The sequence below is a fragment of the Bombina bombina genome, chromosome 3 (assembly GCF_027579735.1).
Source record: "Bombina bombina isolate aBomBom1 chromosome 3, aBomBom1.pri, whole genome shotgun sequence".
In the NCBI taxonomy this organism is placed as follows: domain Eukaryota; kingdom Metazoa; phylum Chordata; class Amphibia; order Anura; family Bombinatoridae; genus Bombina; species Bombina bombina.
In genome coordinates, this window is record NC_069501.1 from 234158357 (window position 1) to 234170408 (window position 12052).

Below are 12052 nucleotides of genomic sequence, written 5' to 3' on the forward strand. Positions count from 1 at the left end.
TTGAGTTCTATGTCCCTTAAATGTCCCTTTTCTGCTATACGCTTGGTGAATGATTACATAGCTTGTTTCTTTAAAGAAAACAATGCTTCTAATTTTACATTCCTTTTCTGTTTATTTCTCAGCTCTTGGCTGCAAGTAGATACGGATGTTGAGTACAGTATCTGTTTATATATCTGCCCAAAAACATGACTGGGTTTATTACAAAACAAAATAAAACACAGAGGATGATCAGTCATCTCTTTCAATAATTAATCTTGGAAATCAAGTTACTGAGTCAGATCTAAGCACAGTCAATTATATTCCACTTACAATTTGCAAACACGATGGAGCTGAACTTGTTTGTTCCAGTCTTCCCTCATCTGATTGGTTGATGGGAGAACATTCACTGTCAATTGATCCCGAAGTAAACGTGATGTTTGATTGGTCTTGCATAATTGAAGTTGACTCCTGATTGGGCACAAAACCTGTAAACAAGTGAAGGTACAGTAGTTACAAGGTGATGAGATGTAACATTTATTGATCAGTCCTTAAAGGCACAGTGAACACTTTGTAATACATAATATTTCTGCAATTTTCCAATAGATTAGCATATCAAAGAACAAAATAACACCTTGTTTGCTGAAATTGTTAAACTCCGCACACCGCTTTTCTTATTTGGAAGAGCCAGACCAGCATTGAGCCTTGAAAAGCCAGGGTATGGCACTGGTCTCAGTGTGTTCCGGGTTTTAATATCCGTTTCTTCCCATGAGCTTCCAAAATAGCCCATATGAGAGAGGTGCATAGGAGCCTTATTTTATGCACCTGCTGTATATATAAGGTAATGTGCTAACTATCTTCTGTTTAGCATATTCTCTGTAACTAAACATGAATAAAGCACTCTATCTAATTTAAAGGGGTATGAAACCCAACATTTTTCCATTTTGCTTCATTCTCTTGGTATCCTTCGAAGCTAGCTAAACAGATCTAGGTAAACCAATGACAAGAGGCATATAAGCAAACCACCAAACCACAGCTAGCTCCCAGTAGTGCATTACTGCTCTTCAACAATTTATATCAAGAGAATGAAGCCAATTAGATAATAGAAGTAGCTGGAAAGTTGTTTATAAATAACATGCTCTAGCTGTATCATGAAAGCTTAGTTTTAAGTTTACTGATCTTAAACACATCTCCAAAACATTTTATCAAGAATCAGGGTAACATATCTGATTTGTTAAGGGTCAAGGATAAGGCTAAAGTTATCTTCGCCTGGGTGGGAAAACAAATCATTGCACTGGCCCTGTCTGCCCATGTATCTTATTGAAGTGAAAGTTTAATTAATTCTTAGGATAGCCGTATGCGCTTTTCAGGTATTCCTGAATTCCCTTACAGTATTTGTCCTTACTACTTCAATTGGAAGTCTTTTTTCCATTAAATGCAATTTCTGCAATAAAGTGCTTAAGCAAATTAAATCAAAACCTTCTACTTTCAAATTTGAAATCATGATGACCCCTTGTTCAGGAATTGCTAAAAAAAATATGCTTTGAGTCCTACTTTGAATAGTTTCCAGTTCATGTTTATATTTCTATAGATATGGTCTCCAGAAGTCTGTATTCTAGTTTGAAAATTAAAATTTTAGTGAGTGAGAGGAGCATATAGATTATGACAGTTTCTTACTTTTTTAAAGATTCATAGTTTGTGGATGGATGGAACTATGGTGTATATTGTTGAAAGTTAACTCTCCCTTTAGTGTGTGTCTGGGCAGGCTACATATATATATATATATATATATATATATATATATATATATATATATATATATACAGTCGTATGCAAAAGTTTAGGCACCCCTGACAAATTTCATGATTTTCATTTATAAATAATTGGGTGTTTGGATCAGCAATTTCATTTTGATCTATAAAATAACTGAAGGACGCACAAAATACTTCAACTCCCTAAGAACTGTAGGGGTATAGGATCCCCATCTGTGATTAGGTATTACAAGGGATCTATGCTTACCCCTGTTGCACAGTGGGGGGTTAAACATTTAACATGTAAATGGAGGTCTTTAGAACAGGCGTCCTTACCCTTCAGTTTAGATATCAGGGACCTGATCTGGACACCGCCACACTGCCGCAGAGAGCTGGGCATATCCAACCCCATTGTTTGTGAATGCCTAAAGCTTTGGGACAGACTCCGTCACTATACACATATTGCCCCACATCCTTCACCTATTATATCCCTTGCCGGTCTCCTCACGGGCTTACAGGATACCCACCCCCTTATATGGGCTCAACTGGGTATCAGACCTCTGGATTACCACCCCGAGGGTAGGTTTTAAGCACATATCCCAGTTTGGAGAAAACTGCGTACTTCTGCGATACCTCTCATTTGAATATCACAGAATTAAAAGCTTCCTGCTCAGTTGGGGCTTTAAACCCTCCCTAGCCTGCCCTCCTGGGAATCCGTTTGGAAACTAGGGGACAGACTCTGCAGGCCCCTTTCCTTCCATTACACAATCATAGGATCCTCCTCATCCCCTGATACACCAGCCCTCCTACTAAGATGGGAGACACTACTAGAGATCACTACTACAATAGAAAACTGGAAGCACACCCTAGAACTAACACAAAAAGCTATTAATTGCACTACTTTGTTCAAAACTTATTACAAACTTTTAGTACACTGGTATTATGTCCCCACCAGACTTTCTAAAATGTTCCCAAATATGTCATCTGACTGCTGGAGAAATTGTGGCCAGAAGGGTAACATCATGCATATATGGTGGGAATGCCCTAAGCTCCGCCCTCTATGAAATACGTGTTTCTTTGTGCTATCTAGGTTGGGCATTTCCCTTCATGGATCACCTGCAATAGCCCTACTACACATAGGTTTGCACTCCTTGCCAAAACACCACTCATACTTATGCACATATCTTTTAATGTCAATTAAAAATGCTATTGCATGCGTATGCAAGAGAGAGCGCCTCCCGAATTGGTCTAAAATATGCAACTCAATGGCCTACCTGTACACTATGGAGAAAGACATTTTTTACAATTTAGGCACTTCTGACTTTTTTGAACTGATCTGGGCTGACTGGCAACTCATCTACGACACGACCTGGAAACCGAACCCCCTGACCACGGACTAACCTAACCCTCATATACAGTCAAATTTTATGCCTAGTATTGATATGCCTTACCTTTCCTCGCCTTCCCCCTCCCTTCCCCCCCTCCAAAGCCTTAGCCCCCCCTAAATCTTCTCTCCATGGGGTTGGTTCGTCCCTAGTTACAATATCACATTTGTACGCTTTCTATCCCTGATATAACTATAACTATTGCAGTTCTTGTTTTAATGTGTACACCCATTCTTTACATTAGTGTATGACTGTTTCTGTTGTTTAAGTTTGAGCTACGAGTCCGTGTTTGGATCTGCTCCTTTTCTCATTCATTGTAACTTTTATAAATCTACAATAAAGCTCTTAAAAACTAAAAAAAATAAAAAATAAAAATAACTGAAGGACACAGTAATATTTCAGTAGTGAAATGAGGTTTATTGGATTAATAAAAAAAATGTGCACTAAACATCAAACCAAAATTAGACAGGTGCATAAATTTGGGAACTTGTCATTTTGTTGATTTGAATACCTGTAACTACCTAGCACTGATTAATTGGAACACACAATTGGTTTGGTGAGCCCATTAAGCCTTGAACTTCATAGACAGGTGCATTCAATTCATGAGAAAAGGTATTTAAGGTGGCCAATTGCAAGTTGTTGTTCTCTTTGACTCTCCTCTGAAGAGTGGCAACATGGGGGCCTCAAAACAACTCTCAAATTACCTGAAAACAAAGATTGTTCAACATTATGGTTTAGGGGAAGGCTACAAAAAGCTATCACAGAGATTTAAGCTGTTAGTGTCCACTGTGAGAAACATAGTGAGGAAATGGAAGACCACAGACACAGTTCTTGTTAAGGCCAGAAGTGGCAGGCCAAGTAAAATATCAGAGAGGCAAAGGTAAAGGATGGTGAGAATGGTCCAAAACAGCCCACAGACCACCTCCAAAGACCTACAACATAATCTTGCTGCAGATGGTGTCACTGTGCATCATTCAACAATTCAGCACACTTTGCTGTATGGGAGAGTGATGCGGAAGAAACCATTTCTGCACACACGCCACAAATGCACATTTGGAGAAGCCAGCTTCATTTTGGAAGAAGCTGCTGTGGACTGATGAAACAAAGATTGAGTTATTTGGTCATAACAAGGGGCGTTATGCATGGCGGCAAAAGAACACAGCGTTCCAAGACAAACACTTGCTACCCACAGTAAAATTTGGTGGATGTTCCATCATGCTGTGGGGCTGTGTGGCGAGTGCCGGTACTGGGAATCGTGTTAAAGTTGAGGGTCGCATGAATTCCACTCAATATCAGCAGATACTTGAGAATAATGTTGAGGAATCAGTCACAAAGTTGAAGTTACGCCGGGCCTGGATATTTTAACAAGACAACGACCCAAAACACTGCTCAAAATCTACTCTGGCATTTATGCAGAGGAACAAGTACTATGTTCTGGAATGGACATCCCAGTCCCCAGAACTGAATATCATTGGAAATCTGTGGGTGATTTGAAGCGGGCTGTCCATGCTCGGCAACCATCAAACCTAACTGAACTGGAGATGTTTTGCAAGGAGGAATGGTCCAAAATACCTTTATCCAGAATCCAGACACTCATTACAGGCTATAGGAAGCGTCTAGAGGCTGTTATTTCTGGTAAAGGAGGCTTTACTAAATATTGATGCAATATTTCTGTTGGGGTGCCCAAATTTATGCACCTATCTAATTTCATCATTTCAATTATTTATAAATGAAAACCATGGAAATTGTCAGGGGTACCTAAACTTTTGCACATGACTATATATATGTTCTGTACACTGAGAGGTCAACTGTTGCAAGACAGATACCTCTCCACTGATTATAATGGGGAGGGGGGGTCACGCACACCTTATAGATGTGACAATGGGTGGGTACAATATTTTTATTGCACATTTTTTTTGTTTTATTTCACAAATGGGTTTTACTGAATCTACAGGGAGTGCAGAATTATTAGGCAAGTTGTATTTATGAGGATTAATTTTATTATTGAACAACAACCATGTTCTCAATGAACCCAAAAAACTCATTAATATCAAAGCTGAATATTTTTGGAAGTAGTTTTTAGTTTGTTTTTAGTTTGAGCTATTTTAGGGGGATATCTGTGTGTGCAGGTGACTATTACTGTGCATAATTATTAGGCAACTTAACAAAAAACAAATATATACCCATTTCAATTATTTATTTTTACCAGTGAAACCAATATAACACCTCAACATTCACAAATATACATTTCTGACATTCAAAAACAAAACAAAAAAAAATCAGTGACCAATATAGCCACCTTTCTTTGCAAGGACACTCAAAAGCCTGCCATCCATGGATTCTGTCAGTGTTTTGATCTGTTCACCATCAACATTGCGTGCAGCAGCAACCACAGCCTCCCAGACACTGTTCAGAGAGGTGTACTGTTTTCCCTCCTTGTAAATCTCACATTTGATGATGGACCACAGGTTCTCAATGGGGTTCAGATCAGGCGAACAAGGAGGCCATGTCATTAGATTTTCTTCTTTTATACCCTTTCTTGCCAGCCACGCTGTGGAGTACTTGGACGCGTGTGATGGAGCATTGTCCTGCATGAAAATCATGTTTTTCTTGAAGGATGCAGACTTCTTCCTGTACCACTGCTTGAAGAAGGTGTCTTCCAGAAACTGGCAGTAGGACTGGGAGTTGAGCTTGACTCCATCCTCAACCCGAAAAGGCCCCGCAAGCTCATCTTTGATGATACCAGCCCAAACCAGTACTCCACCTCCACCTTTCTGGCGTCTGAGTCGGACTGGAGCTCTCTGCCCTTTACCAATCCAGCCACGGGCCCATCCATCTGGCCCATAAAGACTCACTCTCATTTCATCAGTCCATAAAACCTTAGAAAAATCAGTCTTGAGATATTTCTTGGCCCAGTCTTGACGTTTCAGCTTGTGTGTCTTGTTCAGTGGTGGTCGTCTTTCAGCCTTTCTTACCTTGGCCATGTCTCTGAGTATTGCACACCTTGTGCTTTTGGGCACTCCAGTGATGTTGCAGCTCTGAAATATGGCCAAACTGGTGGCAAGTGGCATCTTGGCAGCTGCACGCTTGACTTTTCTCAGTTCATGGGCAGTTATTTTGCGCCTTGGTTTTTCCACACGCTTCTTGCGACCCTGTTGACTATTTTGAATGAAACGCTTGATTGTTCGATGATCATGCTTCAGAAGCTTTGCAATTTTAAGAGTGCTGCATCCCTCTGCAAGATATCTCACTATTTTTGACTTTTCTGAGCCTGTCAAGTCCTTCTTTTGACCCATTTTGCCAAAGGAAAGGAAGTTGCCTAATAATTATGCACACCTGATATAGGGTGTTGATGTCATTAGACCACACCCCTTCTCATTACAGAGATGCACATCACCTAATATGCTTAATTGGTAGTAGGCTTTCGAGCCTATACAGCTTGGAGTAAGACAACATGCATAAAGAGGATGATGTGGTCAAAATACTCATTTGCCTAATAATTCTGCACTCCCTGTAGATAACTATCTTGCCTCACTGCATTTTTTATTTCTATAAGCAGTTTGATTTTTTACAGTTTAAAACATACATATATTTGTTTACATAAAATCAAGTTAAAGATCTATAAATGCAAATCCTAATACCCCCTACTACTATTAGGTCTAAATTACCAGTGGAGCGCAAACTTTAGCGAAGGGGGTGTTATCTTGCGCTCTGTAGGAATATTGCACAATGTCATATTACAAGTGGATGGTTAGAGATTTTAATCAGAGCATATTAACGCAGTTGAAACTGGTTGAGTGGTGAGTTAAGTGTTGCCCTTGTCATTGTAAAATGTATCCCTAATGTTTTAACACTCCACCTGTATTCTAGGCCTTAATGTTTAAAAGGATATTGTACCATACAATGCTTTATTATACATATGACAGAACCCCTTTTAAAGTGACATTAGTCATATATCAGCTGCTACTAAGTAGCAATTCAAAATGCCAAGATCAGCATCTCATGCACATGCTTAGTGCTTTTTTGTGTCACAGAAAGTTAAAAAAGTTTAATGCAGTGTATCACAAAGAGTCTTGTAAATTATTTCCATGTCCCTTTAAAAGGGTTGACAATATATTTTTGGCCTATAAATAATATTAAATAAGTAATCTGTTTTAATTCAGAAATATCAGTTATTATACAATTGTATTAGTTGAGAGGGACACAGCTCTGCAAAACGTTAATTTTACCTTGCTATTACTCCTCCCTTTCTTTTCTTTTATCTATTTAAGAGACTGCAAACGCAGGATGCCACCATTACTGTACTTAAAGGGACATTAAACACTAAACAAATGCTAGATAGAATAATGCATTTAAAGAAAACATTAGTCCATGACTAACATGTAGATGTATTTTTTAAAGTTCCATTAGTTGTTTAAATATTGACAAAATGAGTGTAAAGTTGTGGTGTCTATAAAACAATGGAAGCTGCCATGTTGTAACTTAGGTTACCTGCTCTGCTGTGACAAATTAGAGACAGTTTAAATAGGTCACTAGAGTGTGCAGCTAATGGCTGTGTGGAATATAACAGTGTTCTGCACTTCCATTTCTAACAGGAACTGAAAAGATCATAATTTCAGAATGGGATTACAGGAAAAGGGAATAAATAAATAATGAAAGTATATTGCATACTTTTGTCATATAAATGATTAAACATTTTGAAATGGTAATATAAAATGATAAATGACCCTTTAAGTACACGCCCTCCTATGTATTAAAGCAGTACATAGGCACAGATGGTGGGTGGTAAATTTGTGTGAACATGCATGATACACAGCATAGAAATGAGAAAAGCATAACCCCTCTATTACCCATTCCCCATTTTTACATAAACAAGACTGTTATAGTATTATACTTTTTACCTCTGTGATTACCCTGTATCTAAGCCTCTGCAGATTGCCCCTTATCTCAGTGCTTTTTACAAACTTGCATTTTAGCCAATCAGTGCTGACTCATGCTGACTCATGCGTAACTCCACAGGACTGAGCACAATGTTATCTGTAAAGCACACATGACTGTGAAACGCTAATACAATGCATTAAGGTAAGAGGCAGCCTGCAGGGGCTTAGAAACAGGCAGATATTTAGAGTTTAAGAGGTAAATAATAATATAATATTATTATTATAATAATATAATATAATGTTGGTTGTGCAAAGCTGGGGAATGGGTAGTAAAGGCTTTATCTATCTTTTTAAACAATAAAAAAATCAAATAGACTGTACCTTTAATTATTAAAGAATATTTTTCCAACTTCTGGGCTTATCAGAAATTGTTGGCCAGAATGCAATTGGAGCTGTATTTAAAACTCCTGCTCGAATGCTCCGCTAGAAGTAAGTTTTTGTGCATTTCGGGTAGCGCTTGCATTGTTTTCGCTTGCGCGCTAAGCTGATGCACGATAAAAGCCGTAGTTAGAATATTGCACGAGCATTAACTCTTTCCCCCACAGAAGTCAATGGAGCAGAAAAAGTGGAAAAAAAACCTAAAACTCTACTCACGCACAAAACCGATCACATATTCTCAAGTGTGCTAACCCGACATGAACATATGAATATATCACATTCCATTATTCTTCACATAGCAGAATATGTTCTATTTATTAATAAATACATATTTCTACATATATATGATATTATTTTTGGTACAATATACATCTATACCTATATGTCTATATGATTATGTATAGGTATAGGTATATACAGATATATATAGGAATATATATTTAAAAAAAGCATAGGACATATTCCCCTATGTGAAGAACATTTGAATGTAAAATATTTAACGTACAAACACATTTCTTTGCGTAAATGCTTTGTAGATGATCCATTTATATAGTCCATACAGTTTTTTTTTGTTTTTTTTTAATGAATAGTTTTGCTTATTTTTAAATAACATTGCTCTGATTTTCAGACTCCTAACCAAGCCCCAACGTTTTAGGAGAATACTAATGTATACCTACTCCAGCTTGATTCTGTTTGTGTAAAGTGTCTTTTCATATGCAAAGGAAGGGGGGGGGGGTCTGCTATTTCCCATTTGCAGTGAGTGTTTTAACTTCCTATTTAACAGAGCTAAACAGGGAGCGTCTAAGTAAGTTTTTAAACGGTTTTATACTGGATATTTATATCAGTATCTGTGCATATTATTCTTTATAGTAGTGTCTATTACATGCAGTTACATGAAAATTGGTGTATACTGTCCCTTTAAACACTTTATTAAATATGAATATTACTTAAATATGATGTTACATGTTTTCATCTACTAGACTGCAAAGGGCTCCAATGAACTTATATATATGTCTGTATATGTATAGATATGTTTTTATGTGTGTTTATATGTTTCTAAATATATAAATAAATACATATTTACACATACAAATACATATTTATGCATATATAGACACATACACACACACACACACACACACACACACACACACACACACACATATATATATATATATATATATATATATATACATAGGGCTCAAAATTTCCACTCTTTACTAGCCATTGGCAAGTGAAGATTTAATGGTGGCGAGTAAAAGATAGTGAGAGAAAAAAATGTACACTCCTATTGCAGCATTGACAAACACACATTTTGGGCTATATGCTAAAAATATTATCTGAAGGGATATTATATATACTAGAAAGGGCAAGTATATGTTATTTCTCTAGGGCTGTAGGAACATTATTAGTGCTTAAACTGTTACTTCTGAGAGGGTAAACGGGGGGAGAGAGAGATTGGAGATGAAAAGTATATATGAGAGAGGGGAAAAAAAGAGTGTAAAGAGAAGATATGGCCTGAGAGATAAGGGAGAGGGTAAAAAGAGAGATTGAAAAGAGGATGAATGTGAGAAAGATAGTTAAGAGAGAGAAGGGAGAGATAATTATTAAAAGAAAATCTCCAGGTCCGCTATGACCTTCCATGACTGTCAGCACTCTCTTTCTCTACTCTCTCATTTCAACAACTTCCTATTTCTATCCAACTGTTGTCTTACCCAAAACCACCAAGTTGAAGTTGCGAACTGCTAGGAACTTATTTTTGTTAATCTATTACTTTATGTAGCATTATTTAATTTGTTATGGTATAAAATAAAATTATTAAAACTTACTGCACAATAATGTGTTTCACAATGGCTAAACATATGCAAAAGAGGGGGTGGAGTAGTGGGTGTCGTGTGGGCAGGTAGTGGGTAGGATCAGAAGTGGCGAGTAACATTTTGGCCTGGCTAGTGGCTTACGACCTGAAATTTTAAAAAAGACTGCAATTTGCCTAAACCAGCTATCTAGTTTGCAGTATTTGCAGATTACAGAATTTGCTTTTTGGTGTGTGATCTCTTTGTTTCTGCTGATCCTTTGAGGGGAGATTTCTCACAAAATGCATCCGTTGATTGAGGTGATTTCCTTATCAACTCATGTATAGACTTCATTAAGACACATTGGTGTGTAACATTTTGTTGTTGTGGTTTTATTGTATGCAGAATTCATGGAGATCATCCACATGGGGCTAAAATCAGGATACTCTGCCTATTATTTGCTACAGTGAACTTGAGCTGTGGGAGACCAACTTTATAGAAGAAAAGGCTCACTATACTCCAATAAGCAAAAAATTGGCCAAAGGAGCAAATAACCAACAGAAACTGAGGGCACACACCAGATAACAAAGCATTCTATTTATATTAAAGAGACCAAGATTAATTAATGTGAAGTACATTCCCAATGTTTGATTTGATTGTGTAAACTTCTTTAATGACACAAAACATGAATATATTACAACCGTCTTAGCAATATCAATTATAAATCTACTGACTACTTGATTTGAAAAGGAACCAGACAAGGCAAGTCAAGTCAAAATGTGCTGTTCCTTAAAATAATGCTCCCAGACACAAGTCTTTTGTTGCTGAATTACAACCCCATATTCACCAGACATTGTCCATAGTGACCATTATTTGTTGAAGTGATGAAGTGACGCTGGACAGTCAAGAACAAATCATTTTTGGAAGGTATAAAAATGTTGCAACATCATTTATGCAACTTTTGTCAAATACAACGAAGTAGCCCAGGTACATCAACCACTTCTTTAAAAATGATATAAATAAAAAATAAATTGGTTATGGATAATTGGTTATCCAATAATGCAGGGCAGCTTACAGTTATAGCAACCAGGACTTCTGTGGGGGCACAGGAACTGGGCTGATCAGGTCATTGCATAGGGCTGTGTAGGAGCAGACAACATGCTGATAAAAAACTGATAGGCACTGCACCTTCTGCACTGGTCCTGATTCCATCAACAAGAGAGGCCCAGGGGACATTACTGACTAGGACCAAGCTTTTCTATGTCAGGATTAGGACTTATTGATTGCGTGTGTGTGTGTGTGTATATATGTATGTATATATATATATATATATATATATATATATATATATATATATATATAAATTCAATCTATGTATTTAATTAATTAATTTAATGTCTCTTTAATGGTTTGAAAATTAGGTGGCTTCAGCTATATGCTCATTTTAAAGCACTGAAAATGCCCTCCAATGAAATCTAAAACGTTCTGCCACATATGACTACAGTTCTATTTAAAAAGATTTGTGAGCAAAGATTCAGGAATGATTCTTAGAAAAACATTTTTTAACAATTTTTACTGACAATGATTAATGTATTAGCTGTAGTGTTGTGTTAGTTTTCCTCTAATATAGATTACTCCTCCTCTTTTGACTTTAACTGGACTTGTATGATTTATTAAATTTAGAAAAAAATAAATGTTAATCTCCTGAATTGTTTCCTCAGGCTTATGACGGTGTACACTAAAATATTTTATTCTAGGAAATTGCATGAAAATAAAAATCCTATTTTTTCATAGCCTTGGGGTGGAACACGGACTATTGCTGATTCTAA

General features: G+C 37.1%; 1 protein-coding gene across 1 annotated transcript in view; it reads right to left on the minus strand.

The window, feature by feature from the left end:
- The window catches only part of FOXN1 (forkhead box N1), a 106577-nt gene that overhangs the window by 58596 nt on the left and 35929 nt on the right, over positions 1-12052 (minus strand). Inside the window, exon 3 of the mRNA XM_053706202.1 lies at positions 310-464. Coding sequence (XP_053562177.1) covers positions 310-464 — 155 coding nt within the window. The remainder of the gene's footprint in view (positions 1-309; positions 465-12052) is intronic.